The 24,046-nt window shown below is 41.6% G+C and overlaps 1 protein-coding gene across 1 annotated transcript in view; it reads right to left on the bottom strand.

The window, feature by feature from the left end:
* Positions 1–387: 387 nt before the first annotated feature.
* The window catches only part of ssrp1a (structure specific recognition protein 1a), a 77,284-nt gene continuing 53,625 nt past the window's right edge, over positions 388–24,046 (bottom strand). The window contains exons 10-18 of the mRNA XM_060927321.1: positions 15,431–15,652; positions 15,192–15,264; positions 14,858–14,975; positions 14,646–14,691; positions 14,404–14,536; positions 11,381–11,548; positions 8,967–9,067; positions 1,058–1,223; positions 388–957 (exon numbers count right to left, since the gene is read on the bottom strand). Of these exons, the coding sequence (XP_060783304.1) occupies positions 880–957; positions 1,058–1,223; positions 8,967–9,067; positions 11,381–11,548; positions 14,404–14,536; positions 14,646–14,691; positions 14,858–14,975; positions 15,192–15,264; positions 15,431–15,652 (1,105 nt within the window). The 3' untranslated portion in view covers positions 388–879. The remainder of the gene's footprint in view (positions 958–1,057; positions 1,224–8,966; positions 9,068–11,380; positions 11,549–14,403; positions 14,537–14,645; positions 14,692–14,857; positions 14,976–15,191; positions 15,265–15,430; positions 15,653–24,046) is intronic.

Genomic DNA, 24,046 nt, shown 5'->3' with positions numbered 1-24,046 from the left:
ATTTATTGATCTTGTGACAGGACAAAAACAGAACATCCATATATTCAAATCAAGCTGCGGTACAGGATCTTCATTAAAAAAAAAAGAAAAAAAAAATGGGTGAAACAAAAACAAGACACCGCTGCTAATGATCCCTGAAATTTTTTTTTTTTGAGTCAAATTTACCTACAAGTAAGAAAAAGATAGTAAAGGGCTCTAGCTGGGTTGTTCTCAGACAACAGAATGTATAAAAAGTTAACACAAAAAAGGTACCCGCCTCTCCATTGTTTGCATTTCTCATATAGTGAATGTATACCAGTTCTTGATGAGGCAGAAAAACTTGGTCCAAAGTTCCGTCAGTGTGTGTACATGCGTCTTATCAGCGATTGCGATGCCTGAGAGGATATGTAAAAAAAAAAAAAAAAAAAAAAAAACGTAAAAAGTAACAGTGATGTTCTGATACACATTGCTGACATTCAGCATGAGCCACTAAAATGCACCGTTTTCTCTGAACGTGAAAAACACCCACACACGAGGACAAAATGAGTGGAATTATAAATATCAAAAATATCACCGATATCTTTGTAAGAGCAATTAATTATTACACCAAAAAATGAGTTTTGTATTAAAAACTGGCTTATAAATGTTTAACCCAGGCTCTAAAAGCTTGATAGTTAACGTACCCCATTTATATTACGTTATGTTTAAAGACCTGGTCCAAATCTTAAAACAAACATTCTGACAACGATAGATTTTCTTTAGCTAATTATCATTTTGTTTCTAAGCAATGTTTGCTTGATTGAGAACACAGTGTCTAAATGATGTTCAGTGAAAACATGGTGCATAGTTTGGTAGTTGCAGCAGCTCCTGTACTCAGAACCCCAGCACACGTGTGCGACTTCAGTCAGAACCTTCCTCCTCCTCCGAGCTCTCTGGTGTCGAGACAATTTCTTCTTCCTCATCATCATCATCATCAGCCTGTGAGGGAGAGAGAGAAAAATATTACGGCCAGTCCTAATCAATTAATAATAAAAAAAAAAAAACTTCCGGTATTATTGCCAGAAGCCGTGTGTGTTACCTTGCGCTTTCTAGCTTTGCCGCGATCAGACTCGGATGAGCTCTCCTCGCTAGAAATGAACTCTTTGCTCTTAAAGCTGTCGTTGCCTCCTCTGTCTCGCTCCTTCTCTCCTCCGCTCTTCCTTTTCTTCTCATCCACTTTCCCGCCTTTCTTCTTCTTCTTTTCCCTGTCGCACAGCAACCTTACTTTCAATAAATTGTGTCATCGCTGACCACGAGGTTCGCTAACGGTATTCCTTGCACTAGCACAAACATCACTAGGGCATTACAATTTCTGTATTAACGAAGCTGGAGTATGTGGGGCTCCTCCCACCTTCAAAACATCCCAGTAGATGAACTGGTGATGTTAAAAGGAGAACTGACGTCATTTTTAAACTTGCTTTATTTCTTAATTAACGTGTTACTCAATTACATTTTCAGTTTTGGCAACCTTATATCGTGACTCGTATTGGCAACTAATCGCAATTAAATATTATACTCACTCATCGGCCTATTCGGTTTTTAGCCGTGTTGAATTTAGTTCGTTTGGTCCGCGGCAGGCGTCGCTCATCTGCGCGATCTTCACGAGACTTGTGCGAGACTTCGAAACATCAAGTGTCAGCGCCGCCATTTTGAAAATTGTTTTCCCAAACGAAATATTGCACAAAAATGAGTTTAAACGACGATTACTGCCTACTTTTTTCAAACTTTCCTGATTGCTATCAAAACAAACAAAACTTCCGGCTTGATTACATCAGCATTCGAAAGACGACGCGCGCGTCTTTTGACAACCCGTGACCGAAAATCGCTCCTTATTCATCATATAGGGCACTATATAGTGGGGACGCCATTTTGTAGTGCTGTCCGAACCCTTAGTGAGGATTTACACCCTATATAGTGCACTCAAAGTATCCCACAATGCATCACGAAAAGCAGTGTACAACGATGGTCACTAACCAAAGCAATATATCCCATCATGCATTGCGGTCGCACTGAAAGAAAAGTCTCAAATTTGATTTAATAAAAGGCAGCGGCAAAGAAGAAAGTATTCAGCCTTGATTTAAAAGAACTGAAAGATGCAGGCACTTTGTATTGATTAATGTGGGAAATGCGCTCAGTATAATATGGATTTATGACTAAAACGCATGCATCAGGCATGAAAACGGGTCGGGGTGAAAAAGGTGAGAAGGGTGCGCGAGTGGTGACGTGGCCTCTGGTGTTGTTTTATTTTGTTTGGGGGTCCTCCCCCAGAACAAATATTATAGCCTCCTTACTAAGTATACTGTATTGACATTTGCACAAGGACATACAGTACAAATACATGTAGTTATAGTGAAATTATGCCCTGGAAAAAAATGCGAATAATAGAACGAAGAAAGTGGAGAACACACAAGGAATCGTGATCATTTTTTCCTTTTATTTGCCTGGACCACCAGTGTCTCCATGGCCCGCTTTCGCCGAGTTGCCACATGTTTCAGCCTTGCCCGCTTCTCTCCTTCAGCAGTCGGTTTCTTGGCCTGCTGAGCACTGCAAGTTGCTTGAGAGCCATACTTGCTCTGCTGCTTTTCCTCCTTGTTCACCCTCTGCTGCTGTTTGTATGTGGCTGCTGCAGAGTTAATGTTCTTGCACAATGTTCTGTCCACTTCCCCAAACTTCACGTCCTCCCTTCTAAAGAGCTGCATAGCTGTCTTCCCCCTGGACATCAGCGTGTACTTGACCGTCTGTATTGCATTAAATGTTTCCACATTCATGTTGCCACTCCTTTGATCAATTACATCATTCATCAGACTAAATGAGGACTCGACTCTAGGTCCATGAAAGATGGAGAGGCAACACTTAATCAGTGCACCCAGGGAGGGGTACTTGTCTGGTTTGTCGAAGACATGACCACACCACTCCACGATGCTCTCTCCCTCCTTGAAGCTGGGGATGGTCAGGTCAACACTGAACCGCACAAGTTCCCTCTGGATATCCTGGTCTGCTGGCAAGAGGTGCCTCAGCATACCACTCAGCCTGCCAAGATATGGAAGTACCTGCAGCTTTCAGTTCTTTTTAAATCAAGGCTGAATACTTTCTTCTTTGCTGCTGTCTTTTATTAAATCAAATTTGAGACTTTTAATTTGATTTCTTTCAGCACAGACAGCACTACAAAATGGCGTCTCCACTATACAGTGCCCTATAGAGGGCTACCGCATGACGTCACCGCGCCGCGAGATTTTGTTAGGCGCCATATTGGAAGACCAAGTACATGCACTCACTATATAAAACAAAAGTACGAGCGAGAGTAAAGTGACACGATGGATGATAATTCGGGTTATGTGAGTACATTACCAGCTGCAGAAAGGGCACGGTATGTGGAGAAACTGGCTGTGATTGATGGGTTTGACCCATATGGTAAGACTCGGGGCAAGGGAGAATGGAAACATAAGGAGGACCGGACACCAATTCTGCCATCTGTTTGCTACCCAGACATTGTAAACTATTTGTTGTTTACACCCAGTGCCTACACTGCTGATGACTTGAAAGCCTATAAAGGGCTACAGGCTTACAATTATGTCGTTAGTGGCTTGGTTCATGATATTACAGCTGTTGTTAAGAATAACCTACACATAGTTATGGCCAAGGTAATCTTGTTGATATTTATCTTTTAATAATATATCTTTTCAGTTGAAAAATTAATACTTTTTGTTACTATTAAGGTATCCATAATTTAGGTTAATTTATCCAAATTATACATATGTATTTATGATATATGCCTACACAACAACTATGCTTTATTTATATAATAGGAGGGAGAGCAAGCCCCAAACCATCCTAAATTATTATTATTATTATTAAATTGTAGAAGTCTGGGAGGCTTGCTCCTCATACAGTTATCAACTTGGGGCCAATTTAGCATGTTTTAAATCTGAATTTCTTGCGTTTGCTTACCTCAAAGTGTCCGCAGATCATGCACAGACTTATCCATTATATCCACAGTTTTTTGCCAAGTCTCACACAGGTTTCTTTCAAGTCTACTGTTGGGCCAATAAATCATAAATAAAACAGCTCAGATTTGTTTAAGTCGTTTGCCACTCCACTTTATTCTCGTGGGTTCACATACCGCTGCCGTTATTTCCCCCTAATCACGAGTTTGTTGGTCTTCCAAAATGGCGCAGGGTCTGTTTACTTCCGGTTTCGGGTGACGTCAGTGAAATCCCTCTATAGTGAGTAGCGAGCAATTTCGGACACAGGGATTGTCAAAAGACGCGCGCGCCCCCTTTCGAATGCTGACGTAATCAAGCCGGAAGTTTTTTTTTTTTGATGGCAAATCAGGAAAGTTTGAAAAAAGTAGGAAATTCAGTCCGATGACTCAATCCAGCTTCCAGCGGTCTGGTCTGCACTCTGACTGATGTGTGCACGCTCTGGCCAGCAGGAGAAGAGGCGCGAAATGATGCTGCTTGCCCTTCGCAGCAAGATGTACTCGTCGCTATGGCGTCAATATCAAACACCCCCCCCAATTTTTTTTCTCTCATCGGATCTACACGATTCACATAGGTCACCCATTTTGGTTTCAAAACGGCGAATTTCGACGAAAGGTGAGGGATTTTCATGCATGATGCATGTATTTTATTTTGAAAACCAACCAGCCGACTGATCCGGCACATTTTAATTGCGCGCCAGTAATGACGTAAATACCAGCACGACAGACTAGTGTCCGAAAGCGTTTTTCGTTTTACCAACGAGCTCACTATATAGTCCTCTATACAGTAATTCCCTATAGAGGGATTTCACTGACGTCACCCGAAACCGGAAGTAAACAGACCCTGCGCCATTTTGGAAGACCAACAAACTCGTGATTAGGGGGAAATAACGGCAGCGGTATGTGAACCCACGAGAATAAAGTGGAGTGGCAAACGACTTAAACAAATCTGAGCTGTTTTATTTATGATTTATTGGCCCAACAGTAGACTTGAAAGAAACCTGTGTGAGACTTGGCAAAAAACTGTGGATATAATGGATAAGTCTGTGCATGATCCGCGGACACTTTGAGGTAAGCAAACACAAGAAATTCAGATTTAAAACATGCTAAATTGGCCCCAAGTTGATAACTGTATGAGGAGCAAGCCTCCCAGACTTCTACAATTTAATAATAATAATAATGTAGGATGGTTTGGGGCTTGCTCTCCCTCCTATTATATAAATAAAGCATAGTTGTTGTGTAGGCATATATCATAAATACATATGTATAATTTGGATAAATTAACCTAAATTATGGATACCTTAATAGTAACAAAAAGTATTAATTTTTCAACTGAAAAGATATATTATTAAAAGATAAATATCAACAAGATTACCTTGGCCATAACTATGTGTAGGTTATTCTTAATAACAGCTGTAATATCACGAACCAAGCCACTAACAACATAATTGTAAGCCTGTAGCCCTTTGTAGGCTTTCAAGTCATCAGCAGTGTAGGCACTGGGTGTAAACAACAGATAGTTTACAATGTCTGGGTAGCAAACAGATGGCAGAATTGGTGTCAGGTCCTCCTTGTTTCCATTCTCCCTTGCCCCGAGTCTTATCATATGGGTCAAACCCATCAATCACAGCCAGTTTCTCCACATACCGTGCCCTTTCTGCAGCTGGTAATGTACTCACATAACCCGAATTATCAGCCATCGTGTCACTTTACTCTCGCTCGTACTTTGGTTTATATAGTGAGTGCATGTACTTGGTCTTCCAATATGGCCCTTAACAAAATCTCGCGGCGCGGTGACGTCATGCGATAGCCCTCTATATAGGGAGTAGGGAACAAGTGAGCAATTTCGGACACAGGGAACGTTGGCAGATGGTCACTTTGATTTCCGCTGTACGTTTTACTTCCGTCCTACGATGTCTCGCACAGGTCTCAACGAATCTCGTTTACGGCCATTGCTTTGACAAATGGACTGATATATTATAGAGCATATTTCAAAACACTCATAACTTGCTATAGCAGTGACAAAATAACGATCAAAAATGCATTCCTATATTTAATAAAATGGAGATATAGAATTTTGATTTAAAAATTTGCCTTCAGTTCCCCTTTAAGTGTTAATATGCCCCTAGGTGTGAATAAATGCATGATGCTCTGTGGACAGGCAGGGGATTTTCATCGGACAGTCAGACCTCTACAAGTTATGAAAACGACCGAACTGCACCAGCATGACATGAGGACAAACTCTTCTAAAGGCTGCATGCTCAAACTTCAAAAAGGCTCGAGCTGCATTCTCCTCACGTACACGAGGACCTTCAAGTACGACATCTGGGACAGGAAATGTAGCCTTTATCATTTCTTTCAAAGATTACTCAATACAGTAAAACTCTTTGGTTAAATCAGTATCCTTGTAAACAAAGGGAAACTCCTTTGTACGCGCACACCGCGTACAAGATGATATTTTTACGAGACTGATTAACTGGTTAATTCAATTTACAGCGAAGCGTCTATATTTCCTTGTATGTGCCTTACGTTTCTAGTGCTTTCTGTGTAAACGGCCCCATTTCCCCACAACGATTTCCATAATTAATTACCGTGACTTGTTACAATACATCAGGAAGAGGCAATTTGTTCCACTGAATAATTTAAGCTCTATTCACAAAATCCTGCACCATGGCAACACATTTACTGAAAAGCTAAATCATTTCTCAAACACCCAGGAGCACCTTGATTACTCAGTCAGCCCATCAGATTATTGCTGTGTTCACACTTATACCGGTACGAAAGTGGTATAACTGGATCGATACAAAGTATACCGGTACAGTTTAGTGCATCTGTCCACACTAGCGAGAAATGTTTGCGGTTTTCTTTCACGGTAGTTGAAACGCGCGTGCGCGAAATGTTTCCGTGGTTACCGAGTAACTTCCTTCCGAGAATATGGCGGATGAAACAACGTGTGTGTGCGCTTTTTGTTGTCAATGTACAGTCTGTATTTCTGGTGGTCATTTATTCAGTCGAATTGTATAAAACGTAGCCTGGGAAATCCCATGCTGCTTTGCACAATCGTTCCGATCTGAAAAGACAGCATGGAAACTATGGTCTAAAGGCTCGCCTGAGTTAGGGAGCCAATCAGAGAGTGGGGAGGGGTGGAAAGACGGTGACGCGTACTACTCGACAAACGGAAGCTTGTAGTTTATTTGGGACTGTTTACAGATCACATTTAACATGGCGTCGAGCGATACGAACCAAACTTTCGATCAAGCTTTAGACACTGTTCTGAATAGTTTAGAGCGAAAGTTTGTTTTAAAAAAAGAACAGCGTTTGGCGTTACAGTCTTTCTTCGCCGCTCTAACTACGTCACCAGGTACAACTGCCATGATTGGCCATGGGCTACGTATACGCCAAATGATAGACATTCGCAACGTCCAATAAACGGCCGTTGACAATCGTAAACCACACCTCCCCTACGAGAAATTCAATAGGCGGATTCCAGACCATATTTCACTTGTGATATGGTCTGGTGTTAACCAGACTATATAAAACGCGCGAGGCAGTTGAGAAAGAAACAAACGAATCTCCGTTCTTCACTATTTTATTCAGAGAAGACATCGATTGAGGTGTGTGACTTTGCGCATGCGCATTATATTTGTATCGATACAGAGCCGCTTCATCTGTCCACACTACAGCGAAACGCTACAGTACCGATACTGTACCGGTACGAAACCCATACATTTGTGGGTTTCATACTTATGCAGTTATACCGCTACAGTACCGGTATAGTTGCGAGTGTGGACAGGTGTTGCGGTACGAAAGTAGTTTCGTATCGGTACAAAATCCCTAGTGTGGACAGGGTATATATTTAACCGACTCCAAATCAGCCGATTCAACTACGACAGCTATGCTGTAGCTGCATTCTAAACCCCAATCACCTGACCATTGGCGTGCTGTAGTTTCTACAACCATGCCATGCCACAATAAGAAGAAAAAGATGGGAGAAAACTGGCTTAAAGTGCATATCACGGGTAAATTCAGGAGCAAGATCAATGTAATTCTCCTATTTTATATTAAACTTTGGTCAAATATCTGTAACATCCTGCATTCTCTGCAAATTTTTTTTTTACCTTGCGCAATACCAGAAAAATTCAGTTGAAATCGAGCCATTTGAGGCGAATTGGTCCGCCTCTGAAAAAACTTGCCATTTGGATTTCCCGGGAAACATTGATTTTCGTGACGTCGCGTGCGGGACGCCTCCTTCTGAATCCTACGTCAGCGCTGGTTTGTTTATGAGAAAACAACCTGGTGGTTTTCTGCAAAATTCTTCAACGTTATCGCGTAATTATTAAAAAGGTTAACAGATGTATCGTAGGAGGGTGTAGCAACACCAGTCACGATGGGATTAGTACTTATTTTCCAAAAGACCGGACAATGAGGGAGAAATGGGAGCGCTTGGTCTACACAGGCTGTGCACTGAAACTGCGCAAGCTCTCTCAGCCTGCTGGAGCTTCCGCAGGTGACGTCACGAATCTGGCTCCAGACTCCCTTGGGATTTTTCCAGACGCGTTTTGTTATTTTATTTTTTTCTGCTGTAGACAGATGGCCTTGTGCAAAATTACCCTTCTGGATGAGTGTGTAAAGGGACATACTTTTATATTAAAAAAAAAAACGAAATTGGTCCAGAATATGCACTTTAAACATCTTGACGGGGTAATCATATCTAGAACCCTGAGACTCCATCGAACATAAGAGAAACTGATTTATGATTTTGTTTAGGAGTTACGTCATCTAAAAAGACCTGAAAATGATTCCATGCGACAAAAGTAGAAAGGAGGTGGAGGGCAAATACTTTTATACAACCCTTTGAGTCCAAGTAGAGAGAGAGTTCATGGAGATGTGGTGCATCGTGCAGAGACCTAGCACGTTAATAATTTATGTACATGTACTTATGCGTATGCAGTATATACAGTTCGCTCACTTGACCGCTGATGATGAAGCTCCTCCTCCTCCGCTTTCTTTATATTCTTTCATTGCTCGATCATATTGTTTTTTAGCTTCTTCAGCCTTCTTTTCCCACTCCTACACACACAGACAGACAGAGAGGGTTCAGGGAAGTGTGTTAGCTAGAAAAGAAATTCATCAAATCGGTTAGTGCTGTTAAACTCCACTGTACTCTTCCCCCAAATGCGTTTTGGTCAACCGAAGCTGGTTTGTTCCAGAAAGCGAGATCAGACAGAGCACACCCTGGAGCGTTTGTGGGTTTCAGTAGGCGGAGGCGCATTTTAGCTGTGCCATGCATTGTGAAATAATTATTCATTCGGGTCGTATAAGGATAACTTGGGTAAAATAAACAGCTTTTATTTGTAAAACATAACAGCACAGTGAAATTCTTTTCACATACGCCAGCTTGTTAGGGTCAGAGCACATGATACAGCGCCCCTGGAGTAGAGAACGATAAGGGCCTTGCTCAAGGGCCCAAACAGTGGCAGCTTGGCAGTGCTGGGGCTTGAACCATGACCTGATCAGTAACCCAGAACCTTAAAGGTCCCATGGCATGAAATTTTCACTTTCTGAGGTTTTTTAACGTTAAAATGAGTTCCTCTGACCTTCTTAAGTCACCCCAGTGGCTAGAAATTTCATAATGTGTAAACCAAACTATGCTCACCCTTTGTCAACATTTGAGAATGGCGCGTCAAAATGGCACGTTGATAGGCTCTTCCCTTTACTACGTCAGCAAGGGAGATGATCCCCACGCCCCCCCTCTGGATTCCCACCCACTGTATGGATTGCCCGCCCAGTTGTAGTGAGGAGACCATAGAGGACACAACAACATGGCATCACCTAAGCGAGCGAAACATGGAAATTGCGCTGTACATGGATGTGACAACACAGAAAGGAGTCTGTTTTTACTGCCGACGGGAGAGCCCCTGAAGACGCAGTGGCTTAATTTTATTTACTTCAATAACACGCCGTCGAGTCTACCTAAGACGGTGTATGTTTGTCGGAAGCATTTTCCTGAGGAATGTTTCCACAACTTGGGACAGTACAGGGCAGGTTTTGCACATCAACTGTCACTGAAGCCTGGGTCCGTACCAAGCATCCCTGCCGCATCAGCAACAAACACTGAACAAGTGTATAACTGTTAAGTCATTTTGCCGTGTTTTAAAATCGGTGCCACGTTAGCCTTGCAATGGCTACATTAGCTGTGCAGCTAACCGCTTCCTGCAGTTAGCCAGGTACTCTGCGCTACAAAACCAAAAAGCATGCAGCATGCTCTGTTATAACAGCCAATCAAAACAGTTTTTACAAAGACACCCACATTCTTTTTTTTAAGTCACTCGTTCATTTTATTTGTTTGTTTGTTCAGTAAAAACCCAAACATTTGTTGAATTTATTTTATTTCCTCGCGTCGCACCTTAATGACGTCAGCGCGCGGTATTTTTCCCTTCGCGGTTTGTTCCTTCTCTCTCGCCATAGTAAGACACCCACATCCGCTTGTTCTGACCCACTGGAGGTAGCGTCACAGTGCTGTTAGCCAATCAGAGGTAACACGTTTACATGTCATTAATATTAATGATAAGAGCTGAAATCCTGTCGCTCTCCCACCAAACTAGAACAGCCTGAAACAGGAGAACCACAGCATTTTTTTTTCACCAAAACCGGCTCACAGGGCATTCATTCATACTAGAGACCACCGCACAATTAATGAAAAAATGATGCCATGGGACCTTTAACTGTTGAGCCACCACTTCAATTACGTTTTCGGTTTTAGTAACCTTATATCGTGACTCGTATTGGCAGCTAATCGCAATTAAATATTTCCTTATCGGCCTGTTCGGTTTTTAGCCGTGTTGAATTTAGTTCGTTTGGTCCACGGCAGGCGTCGCTTACCCGCGCGATCTTCACGAGACTTCGAAATGTGAAGTGTCAGCGCTAGCATTTTGAAAACTGTTTTCCAAATGAAATATTGCACAAAAACGAGTTTAAATGACGATTACTGCCTACTTTTTTCAAACTTTCCTGATTGCTATCAAAACAAACAAAACTTCCGGCTTGATTACATCAGCAATTGAAGGCGGGCGCGCGCGTCTTTTGACAACGTCGACAGATGTCGGTCGCTTTGATTTCCGCTGTACGTTTTACTTCCGTCCTACGATGTCTCGCACAGGTCTCGGTGAATCTCGTTTACGGCCGTTGCTTTGACATATGGACTGATATATTACAGAGCATATTTCAAACACTCAGAACTTGCTATAGCAGCGACAAAATAGCGATCAAAAATGTGTTCTGATATTTAATAAAATGAGAAAAATAGAATTTTGATAATTTTAAAAAGAAAAAAAAATTGCCTTCAGTTCTCCTTTAGTTACTCTGTAGTATCATAGTACCAACCTCTTTGCGGCTCTTGTCGATCTGTTTCCACATCTCTCCGGCTTTCTTGGAGATCTCCGTGACGGAGATTCCAGGATTCTCGGACTTGATCCGCTCTCTGTTCGCATTCAGCCACAGCATGTAGGCGCTCATGGGCCTCTTCGGGGCTCCTGCGTCCTTCACCTTCTTCTGTTAGTGAAAGAGGCAACATGTTATTTGTGTTCGATCACTATGATTTTGTTGATATTTTCTCAGCTAGGCGTGTTATATTCAGGTCTTATTAATTATACAAGATCAACTGTGAGCTACTGCTCACTTACGTATCCCCCGCGCTCTTGCTTACATCAGAATGCAAGCGGTCGAAGGAATAGGACACTTATCATGAACGTTGACCTCAACAAATAATTAACCCTGAAACGAGTAAGTAAAGAGCAATGTTCTCCACAGGGATTTCACACAGCATCCTGGTAAACTTATTTGCTTCTTGAAATAGCGTCAAAATCCATCCTATATGTTTCGTAAATACATTCAGTCGGTAAACAGGAAGTTGATGTGCGACAGACCTGAAAACGGTATACACGGTATACTAGTGCATCTCAAAAAATTAGAATATTGTGAAAAAGTTCAATATTTTCCATCAGTTATTTAAGAAAGTGAAAATGTTATATATTAGACTCATTACACATAAACTAAAATGTTTCAAGCATTTTTCTATTTTAATTTTAATCAGTATGGTATACAGTACAAAAACATAAAAAAAACCATCTCAAAATATTAGAATATTTCATTTCGAGTTTGAGTAAAACAGTATGAACACAGTGTATCTCTCGGTCTAGTTCAGTACACACAACCACAATCATGGGGAAGACTGCTGACTTGACTGTTGTCCAGAAGATGATCACTGATGCCCTCCACAAGGAGGGTAAGCCACAAAAGGTCATTGCTGAAAAGGGTGGCTGGAAAAGGTGCACAAGCAACAGGGATGGCCGCAGTCTTGAGAGGATTGTCAAGAAAAGTTGATTCAAGAACTTGGGAGAGCTTCACAAGGAGTGGACTGAGGCTGGTGTCAGTGTATCAAGACCCATCACGAACAGACATCTTCAAGAAAGGGGATACAACTTTCGCATTCCTAATAATCAAGCTACTCCTGAGCCAGAGACAATGTCAGAAGTGTCTTATCTGGGCTAAGGAGAGAAAGAAATGGACTGTTGCTCAGTGGCCCAAAGTCCTCTTTTCAGATGAAAGTACATTTTGCATTTAATTTGGAAATCACGGTTCTAGAGTCTGGAGGAAGAGTGAAGAGGCACAGAATCCAAGGTGTTTGAAGCCCAGTGTGAAGTTTCCACAGTCTGTGATGATTTGGGGTGCCATGTCATCTGCTGGTGTTGGTTCACTGTATTTTATCAAGTCCAAAGTCAACACAGCCATCTACCAGGAGATTTTAGAGCACTTCATGCTTCCGTCTGCTGACGAGCTTTTTGGAGATGCTGATTTCCTTTTCCAGCAGGACTTGGCACCTACCCACAGTGCGAAAACTACTACCAAATGGTTTGCTGACCATGATATTACCGTGTTTGATTGGCCAGCCAACTTGCCTGACCTGAACCCCATAGAGAATCTATGGGGTATTGTCAAGAGGAAGATGAGAAACACCTGACCCAAAAATACAGATACGCTGAAGGCCACTATCAAAGCAACCTGGGCTTCAATAACACCTCAGCAGTGCTACAGACTGATCACCTCCATGCCACACCGCATTGATACAGTAATTCATGGTAAAGGAGCCCCCAACCAAGTATTGAGTGTATAAATGAATATACTTTTCAGAAGTTGGACATTTCTGTATTGTAAATCCTTTTTTTGATTGATCTTAGGGAATATTCTAATAATTTAAGATACTGGATTTCTGATTTTCATGAGCTATAAGCCATAATCATCAAAATTAAAACAAAAAAAGGCTCTAAATATTTCACTTTACATGTAATGAATATAGAATATATGAAAGTTTACCTTTTTGAATTAAATTATGAAAAAAAAAGGAACTTTTTCATGGTATTCTAATTTTTTGAGATACACTAGTTAGTAGAACCCCAAGTGGCTATGATTTGAGGTTGCTGAGGAAAAAAAGGGTGTTTCGGACAGATGGAGAGATATGGACAGAGGTATACCCCCGCTCCAAAATTTCCTGACAATGCCTTCTGCTGGAAGAGTCGTGTTTGTGCTTATACACGTCTACATAAAAACGTGCAAAAGATGGTTGATTTTTATTTGGAATGGAAAATCTAGCGAAATACAAAACCGAGAATAAATCAAAAATCAGTCAAACAAATGAGAAACGTAATTTTTGTACGATTTTATCATTTTCTTTGCGCAGTTTTCACTTTCTATGGTTTATACAATACCAACCCCAAGCCCGAGAGACAGAGGACACCTGTGTTGACTGTCTAGTAGAATAAAATATTTCTCACGTATATTTACATGCATATTAGATACTACATGCGTGCAGTCACAAAACGTCAAACCTAATGTTAAAGAACATTGTCTGTCCTAATATAAACAGTACATTGGTCAGTTTCTGAGGCCAGGAAAATGTGCTCATCTGTGCATCGCTAGAACTGCACATTTCACAACACACCAGGAAGTAATTATGCCGCACACATGGATTGTATTAATTAGGTTTTTATTTATTCCCTCGGACATATGCGGGGTTGTGTGCCCAAAACGCACAAAAAGAAGAATGGACTTTTTTTTTTTTTCTTTCTCCCCAGCTCTGTGGGAGTCTGGTGTCTGGGCATCATCAACACAGGGCTACGAAATGACTTGCAAACACACACACACACACTAGGTTAAACGGTAACAGATTTGGATCCTTTTCTTTCATTGAGTGTTCAGTGGTAAGGCCACCATGTCTGATCACAGCCAAATAACTGTTCCACTAAAATGACCAACACCACGACCATATACGGAGTTTGGACCAAGGAAACAATTCAGAATCAAAACGCGCACACACAAAATTTTCATTTGTTTAACTTCATAGAATTTACCTCTTTGCGTGGTTTTCTCTCCTTTTTCTCCTTCACGGGTTTCTTGGGCTTCTTCTCGACTTTTTTCTTCTTCCCTTCATCCTCGCTATCATCCTCTGCCTCACTGTTGCTCACCGAGGCATTACTGTCATATCTGTGAGAGCACGCATACACACAAGGGAGGAGAACAAAACAGGTTGTTAAGAAAACCCGATCAAAAGTAGTAAAGAAAACGAGTTAAAAATAAATAAATAAATGCTCACTCTTCAGCAATATCGTCATCTTCCTCACCAGGATTGAAGGACTCGTCTGCAGAAATAGATTTTTAACACAGCATGCTAGTCCGATTTAGCTACAGCTAATTCAAAGTATTGATATGGTCCGGAAAGATTTGCACGGAATTCCATAAATGAAAACACTCGTTTATCTAACAAAGCATGCGTTTCAAATGCGACACACCGACGGGGTCACTTACCGCTATCACCTTCGGACTCCCCCTCCTCTCTGATTTTACCCTCCTCCTTCATCCTCTCCAAATAAGCATCGTGTTCATCCTCGTCGGAGTCACTGTAGCCGTCGGCTGCCTTTATGTCCTGTACACACACACACACACTCAAAGACTGCAGTATACTACCCTGTCCATAAGACGGCGGTAAAGAGCTACAAGTCGTTCAGGATAACCGGTCCGAAAACGTTCCAACCCCTGAGGTGGTTAGATGGTTAGGTTCAGCTTTTATTGTCTCTAATGAGGCCAGGTCACGCACACACCCAGGCTACATCTGTTTATATACACCATGTGATTACTTTACCTCCTTTAAGCCTCTGTTTTTAATGCTCAGCTTCTTGGCATTAACAAAGTCGAACAGCTTGCCGTATTCCTCTCTACAAGACAGAGAAACACGACAGGCGGGTTTTCCACATTGGAAAATGGCAACATTATCCATTACTGATGCTTGTATTCGTTAAAAATAAATAAAAACACCATAACGTAGGTACTCAACATGCAGTACTGTACAGGGAATTCTAGGTACTATATAATGTACTGTACCTCTCTATGCTGCTGAATGTGTACTGGTTGCCCTGTTTAGTCTCAATCTCGAAGTCAAAGGAGCGCGTGGTGGTGGTGCCTCGGGCGAAGTTCACACAGGAGATCTCCTCGAAGCGCAGGTGCACTGGTGGTTTGTGAACATAAATAAAGCCCCTCTCCAGAGGATACAGCAACCCCGATGTAGCCTTGTATGAGCAGGTGATGCACTGAGCACCTGAATGACTGCGCAGAGATCGAGAGACAAAGAAAAAAAAAAAAGTATGAAGATAAACATCAAGTGACAAAATATAAACTATTACGATTGGCCAGAGAGGACCAGAAGCTGCAAGACAAATCACAGGTTTATAAATCAAGTATAAATTATGATTATTAGGTTTAATCATGGGCGGCACGGTGGTGTAGTGGTTAGCGCTGTCGCCTCACAGCAAGAAGGTCCGGGTTCAAGCCCTGTGGCCGGCGTGGGTTTCCTCCGGGTGCTCCAGTTTCCCCCCACAGTCCAAAGACATGCAGGTTAGGTTAACTGGTGACTCTAAATTGACCGTAGGTGTGAATGCGAGTGTGAATGGTTGTCTGTGTCTGTGTGTCAGCCCTGTGATGACCTGGCGACTTGTCCAGGGTGTACCCCGCCTTTCGCCCGTAGTCAGCTGGGATAGGCTCCAGCTTGCCTGCGACCCTGCAGAACAGGATAAAGCGGCTAGAGATAATGAGATGAGATGTTTAATCATTCTAAATTTATCCATTAGCCTAATGATAAAATGTGTCGCTATTTAACCCTTTGATGCAAAACATGTGCACACCCCTTCTAATGCACAACATGGGTCAAAAATGACCCGCATTCATTTTCCAGGTTATTTCATGCTGACTGAGTTTTTCTTTGCTCTATCTTTTGAAATCAATTTATTTTATGATTGAATATTCCAAGTATTCTTTAAATATCTTGTTTTTAATTACCACAAATCATTAATTTTTTCTTTCCTACTTTATGAACAAAAATACTTTTTATATATATTACTACACATGGGTCATCCAAGTGGGATTTAAAATTAAATGTCTTAATACTATAATAATAATTTGTTTCAAGTAATTACTTTAGCAGTGAACGGGGCCAGTTATTTATTTATTAACTATGCAGTTAGGGAAGCCAACTACAATAAAATTAGCTAACTAAAGTAGAATATGTCAACAGCTCGGTAGCTAATAGTAATTACTTGTAACTTTCTGACAAGTAATCTACTCACTCTCAAGGTAACCTAAACAATCAAATTTTTTCTAAGGTAATGTTAGAACAATTGAAAAACATTACATGTATTAGATGGGCAAAGGGCGCTGTGTGTGCTGAGCTGTGAAATCTCTGACACAAGCACGATTCACAGTTCCCACGAAACGCTGGAGTAAATGCATGCGGGTCGGTTCTGACCCGTGTGTGTAAACTTGATGTAGAATTACAAAAGCTGTGCTTGTTCATAACTTAAAGGAAAAATAAAAATGATGATTTGTGCTAAACAAAACCAAGATATTTACTGCATATTTGGAAAAGTCAATGACAAAATGAATTTATTTCAAAAGTATAGCATAGAAACACTCAGCCGTAATGAAATGAAATAACCTGGAAAATAAATGCAGGTCGTTTTTGACCCATGTTGTGCATTAGAAGGCTAGTGATACAAAAAGGGGTTTTATTCAAAAAGTAAGAAAGGAAAAAATAAAATAAGGATGGATGATGATCAAAAACAAGTTAATTGAGGAATACCTTGAATACTGAATGATGGAATTAATTTATTGCAAAGATATAGAAGATAAAAACTCAGCCGGGTCACTTTTGACCCATGTTTTGCATCAAAGGGTTAACAAAACCAAGACATTTATTCACAAAGGACTCTCCAGGGTCAGAGCTTTGTAACAGTCAGAAGTTTTTCAGCACTGGGAAAGTTTTCAGGATGCAGGATGTTGTGCTTGGCGGTTGCTTGGTAACATGACAAAGCTGTGGGGTATTTTTTTTTTTTTGTCTTCACAAAGCACAAGCGTGGGGGAGAGCTGGTGAGGGATTGAGTGCTTATACCAGATTTAAATATATTATTCGCTTCTGCATCATCTGTCTAGTATTAAGCACCATAATTAAATCTTTTTGGAGCCCCCCCCGCCCGTTTATTAGTTTCAGGGACATTTTGAGCACGCATTATTTTATGTTTGTTTATACTGGCCTTATGGAGAAGGTCTTGTGGTCTAACAGACTGCATAGATGACATTTCAGGGTGTACGACTGGAGACATGAAAGGAGAACTGAAGGCAAATTTTCTAAGATCAAAATTCTATTTCTCTGATTTTATTAAATATCAGAATGCATTTCTGATAGCTACTGGGTCACCGATATAGCAAGTTATGAGTGTTTGAAATATGCTCTGTAATATATCAGTACACATGTCAAAGCAATGGCCGCGAACGAGATTCGCTGAGACCTGTGCGAGACATCGTAGGACGGAAGTAAAACATACAGCGGAAATCAAAGTGACCGACATCTGCCAACGTTGTCAAAAGACGCGCGCGCCCTCCTTTGAATGCTGACGCAATCAAGCCGGAAGTTTTCCCTGTTGTCTGAAATCGCTCCCTACTCACTATATAGTGTGGACGCCATTTTGTAGTGCTGTCCAAAACCTTAGTGAGGATTATGTGGGAAATGCGCTCAGTATAATATGTATTTATCACAAAAATACATGCATGTATTTATTTTGAAAACCCGCCAGCCGCTTAATCTGGCACGTTTTAATCGTGTGACAGTAATGACGTAAATACCAGCGCGACGGACTCGTCCTTATCCTGTCATCTTTCCAACTCTTCTCTACTCCACGTTGGTTCAAAGTCGTATGGAATAATCTCCATCACTGATGATCTAAAGTGGAATGATCTGGCCGCTGTGTGAACAGTTTTCAAAATGGCGGCATCGACGCTTCACGTTTGAAGTCTTGCGAAGACTGCATGGATAAGCGATGCCTGCCGTTGGACCAAACGAACTAAATTCAACATGGCTAAAAACCGAAAAGGCTGAATGGTCAGATCTAATTGATGTACTCTCCGGCTTTGGTTTCGGTGTTTACTTTAGGCAATGGATCAAACTCTTATACTCAGGACCATGCGCAGAGATTATGACCAATAATATTTCCCAACCATTCAATCTCCATCGTGGGACCCATCAGGGTTGCCCCTTGTCCCCCCTGCTTTTTATTTTAGCGCTAGAACCCTTTGCCATCTCCATTAGAAAAATCAGCCTATTATTAAAGGAATTCAGACTGCAGATGTAGAGCATCGCATAGCTTTGTTCGCAGATGACATTACTTTTCCTGACGAACTTGGAACTGTCTTTCTCAGCCCTTGCTGACGTGATCAATAGGTTTGGGAAGTTCTCAGGATACAGAGTTAACGAAACTAAATCCTCTGTTCTCTTCCTCAATGAGCGGGAAAGACTCCATCCCACAGTCCGGCACCTGTTTATGAACGCGCCTCAAGGATTCAGGTATCTTTATTACTCCCAATCTAAACTCATTAATCTCTGCCAATGGAGCCCTTGCATGTGACGTCACAGCCGATCCAGATTGTGACAGACGCCATCTTGTCGGTCAAACGCCATATTTCTGCCTTCTACTTCTACCTTTTCTTCTGGAAAACCCTACTATATACAATTCTACTACAAAGGCTGCGGCTACAAGCTCTCCCTACCTGTGCACGTTTTTTATGTTTTTTGTGTGTATTTTTGCATGTTGTTCGTCTGTACCGGACTTCAATATCCATTACAACCGTATGGACTTGCTGGACATTGGTTTCCAGCAGAAAATGACGGTTTGTAGCGATTTCCATCGCATGCACAACATTCCGGACGAGATAGCGAGACCAGTGGGGTCTCTGTGGATTGTTATCGGAAGCAAAGCGAAGGAGGCGGCGTCGGGAGCGGAAGCAAAAGCGAGGCTGCAGAGCCGGCCTGTTGACTAAGCTCAGAAAACAGCCACTCAAACCTCCACTGCTAAGCCTCTACCTCTCCAACGCCAGATCCATGGTAAACAAGACGGATGATTTGGAATTACAGCTGGAATTACCTTATTCTATTCTATAATCGGCTGGTCAGTGCTATACTCAATACTTAAGTGACTTACCCGTCCAATGAGGATTGTTATTTTTCTTGTTTACAAGATGCCACATCTGAGTCGCTGACAAATCCTGAATTTCTGTAAAGATAACTGTCCAGAGATTTATAAGCACGCAGTGCTTCACCACTGAACAGCGAGGGAAAGTTAATGAGGTAATTATACACGTCCGGGTATTCTGCTGGCAGTTCAACATCCACTGACACGGTCGTGAAAACTACGTCCGGTAAGCCATAAGGGTCACTAATCTGTAGGTCGTTTATTTTAGACATATATCTAGTTATCTGTTCATTAGAAAAATGAGCCGTGTAGTCCGTCGGTTGAAATTGATCCATTCTGTATACGAGTGCAGCAATATTCAGCTGTGTTTTTTACCGACAAGATGGCGGCTGTTAACTTTCCGGTCACGTGACTGCAAGATCTCTATTACAACCCTGTTATTTCAAAAGTCAAGGAATCTCTCAGCAGATGGATCTCATGTCCCTTGTCTGAGATTGGACGAACAAGTGCTTTCAAGATGAACGTCCTCCCCAAATTTCTTTATCTGTTCTAGTCAATCCCACTCCCGCCTCCTCCTAAATTCTTCCAAGATATGAAAACAACTCTTACCAAGTTCATTTGGAAAAGTAAGCACCCGAGACTCCGACTTACACTACTATACCTTCCATTTGACAGAGGAGGACTAAAGGTACCAAACCTAGTATGGTACTACTGGGCAGCCCAGCTCAGAGCTGCCCGTTTATGGTTCTCGTCACATCCAGACTTACCTTGGGTAAAAATGGAAGCATCGTCCACAAGAGGGCTAGCGTTAGATTCATATTTATATTCTGACTCTCTTAATAACCTGAAGAAAAATACACTAAATCCATTTGTTAGAAACACCTTGATGATATGGCATGAAGCTCATAATGCTGTAGGTGACAATCCACCTTTGTCCTGCCTTGCACCTATCGGAGTTCAAACCTGGCACGAAAGACTTGGGATTCAAACAATGGCCACACAAAGGGATTAGAAGGATCATAGACCTCTATAATGGCGATACACTGATGTCCTTTAACGAAATCAAAGATGGATTCAACATTCCACAGGCTCACTTTTTTTTTTAAAATACCTACAGCTGAGAAGTTTTATCCACTCAAAAGGGGTGTTCACACGGCACACATTTGCATCGATGCTGCACTGATGTATTTTGTTGCGATATATCTTACACCGGTGTAAATTTTGTGGAGCGTTCACACGTCACAAACCTGCTTACTAGAGAGAAGCGTGTTAGCACCGGTGCAGCCCCACTTGCGTTCACACAGCCAGCAGTCTCAAAAGTAGCCGGTCACTGGCGGCAAATCGCCGGCTATGGCTTGTTATGCCGCCGGCTATTGTCAGTCGAGTCACAAAATTTAATATTAAATATTTCTGACAGAAAAAAAAAAAAGTTGTGAACGTAAATTACATCCACTATGTCATGTATGTCCGTTGCCGCGTCAACTGTGTTTACATCCTCGACACGAGTGCAGCCATTACTGCTGCCTGTGTTGCCAGATTGCACGTTTTCCCGCCTAATTTGGGCGGTTTTAAGTGCATTTTGGCGGGTTTTGAACATATTTTGGGCTGTAAAACGTCAGCAGTATCTGGCAACATATTTTTTTTACTTAATACAAGAAATTAATGGATGCCAACGTTTTTGCCAAAATGGTATTTTATTTTCCATTGTTTAGGTAGCTTCAGCATCATACTGTGAGATTCTGTTCAAATTGTTTTTTTCTTCTATGAATCCTGAGCCATTTATTTTTAGTTTATAATTATTGTTTAATTTAGTCTTCAGGAGAGACTGCCTGCACACAGTACTAGTATTAATAGTTTTTTTTCTTACATGAAAGCTGAGGCATTTATATTATATTTTAAGGTTCATGTTGTGCTGTGAGGTTCTCTGCACTTTAACTTTTGAACCAACAGGTGCATTTGGATAAGTAAAGCCTATTTTTCTGCATTTTTGTAGTCCTGGTAATCTTTTATATTGGTAAAGTTGTTTATAGGACCATTTCTCAGTGTCTGTTTTTTTAATCAATAGTTTTTCAGTAATAACTTAATATTTAACATATCACTCAATTTTAAACAACCCCCGCGCCTCCCCCATAGTCTCCAAAATTTCTATGGGAAACACTGGCGTGCGTAACAACGCTAATCAAGCTTAAGCTAGACGACCCGCCTCAAATACCCGTCCCGGGTAAATGTTATCCCAATTTTAGATGGCCTGTTCCAAACCATCCCGCCCCATGAAAAATTCGTACTTGCATATCTCTCTCTATATCTAACTATTTATATTTATATATATCTCCATCCATCCCTGCACGCTTTGCATGCATTATGTCTGCCGCTGGCAGACATTTTACCATTTTGCACCCTGCTGTAAATTATTTGTACCCTGCTATTCTCCCAAACTTTGAAGCCCCTGCACGGCAGTTTTTGCGACCGTGCTACACGATAGTAATAATGCGGAAATGAAATATGCGCATGCGTGAAAATGTACTTCCTTTTCCCGGTTGTCATGGCATCACCAAGCGCCGGGAAAACAACGTGGATGAAGACACCAGTGTTGCCAGATACTGCTGCAGCCCAAAATATGTTCAAATCTGCCAAAATGCATTTAAAACCGCCCAATCTGGCAACACTGGAAGACACGCAGTACTGTTGTTGTTGATATTCGCCATTTAGGAAGCGCAAAATACCAGGATGCAAATTATGCAATGCCCGTATGTAATCAACTCTCCTCACGCGTAGCGAGTCTACCCCTGTAGCGTTCAGACGTCCCATTTTATATCGGTGCTGCCCCGCAAACTAGCATTTACTCCGGAGTAAATTTCTTAAACCACCTCCCGAGCAGGGTTAGATTTGCACCGGTTTAAGCAGCTTTCAGGGGCTACACCGGTATAACTTTGTACCGTGTGAACGCTCTACCGGGGCAGCCCCGGTGCTACACCGGAGTAAAAGTTGCCGTGTGAACACCCCTCAAGTTAAATCACTCATCTAACTGTCCCTCTAACAGTGTTGGAACGGTTTGCAACCCAGCGTCAGCGAAGCAAAGGCCAGATCTCTACACTTCACAATATATTCTCAACTCATTCTAAACATTCATCTGACTCAAAGAGGAGGTTATGGAGTGAGGACTTACAGGAATGCGTGCTGGACAGTGAGAGGAGTCAAATATGCTCAAAGGCCCAGAGCCTCTCCATTAACTCTAGACTCAAATTAATACAATATAATTGGATAATGAGGACCAACATTACCCCAGTAAAGCTGAACAAATTTAACCCAGACATTCCAGACACTTGTATGAAATGACAAACTCATAAACGCACCCTCTTCCATTGCATCTGGGAATGTGAGAAGATGCAAAAGTTTTGGAAGGAAGTAATACATATAATTTCCCAAATAATTTCCAAACCCTTTCCTATCTCCCCTAAATTCTGTATCTTAGGCCTCTATCCTGAAAATCTTTCCTTAAAATCGCATGAAATCAAACTGATTAACAGGGTTCGTGCTAGGGATGGCGAAAACTAAAAAAAAAATCTCGACCGACCACCGAGCCTCATTAGCCGGTTAACCTACGGGTTTAAAATTCTAGAATTGGAATTATTAGAATCTATTCTAAATCTAACCGCAAGCATCCGCACATTCAGTCCCAGTCGCTGCCCTCCACTCACATTACCTTTTCTACAGCGCAAAACATTTAGTCAAACGCGGCACTGATGTCGAGGGGTTTGTATTGGAGCGGAGGACAAATGGCTCCAGCTTAGAGACGGTTTCAGTTGGCCATGATGGCGTTGAAAATAAAGTCAAGTGCTAGAAGAAGTACATAACATTCAGTGATGGGAATAACGGCGTTAAAATAAAGGCTGTTATAACGCCAGGTAATCTAATTAATTAGCTACAATCATTATAACGCCGTTACCAATATCAGCACGCCATTACTGCACGGTATTGAAGTTGCTCTGAAGCCGTCACCGACTTGGCTCACAGACATAAAAGCTGCGTTTGTCACTCCCCCTCCAGACACCGCTGTCATTTCATTCTCTCCCCTTCCCTCCAAAAGTCGGCATCTGCGCCTTTAGTTTGTGTGGAGAGTAGGGCTGTAACGATACACCCAACTCACGATTCGAATCGCGATTTTTGACCCACGATTCGATACGCCCACGATTTTTTTTAAATGTTTTTTTAAAGTAGTAAATTTGACTTAACATTTACTTACTTACATTAACTATTTAATAACAAATAATTCAGACCACTGCAGAGAATGAGTAATATGTATTCAAAAATGAACAAATGTATATCCAAAGATTGTTTTATTTCTCAAAATAATACTGTTGAGCCGGAAGCTCTGTTTTTTTCGGTTCTGAAAAAGTCATTTTTCCAAATCGTGTAAATCCGTTAAGATTTTTTTTGGGGGGGTGGCTCTCTCACTGTCTCACTCTCATAGGGCCAATGATTT

The sequence above is a fragment of the Neoarius graeffei genome, chromosome 8 (assembly GCF_027579695.1).
Source record: "Neoarius graeffei isolate fNeoGra1 chromosome 8, fNeoGra1.pri, whole genome shotgun sequence".
NCBI classification, from domain to species: domain Eukaryota; kingdom Metazoa; phylum Chordata; class Actinopteri; order Siluriformes; family Ariidae; genus Neoarius; species Neoarius graeffei.
The sequence above is the reverse complement of the archived record's forward strand: the minus strand, read 5'-3'. Positions and strand labels throughout refer to the sequence as shown.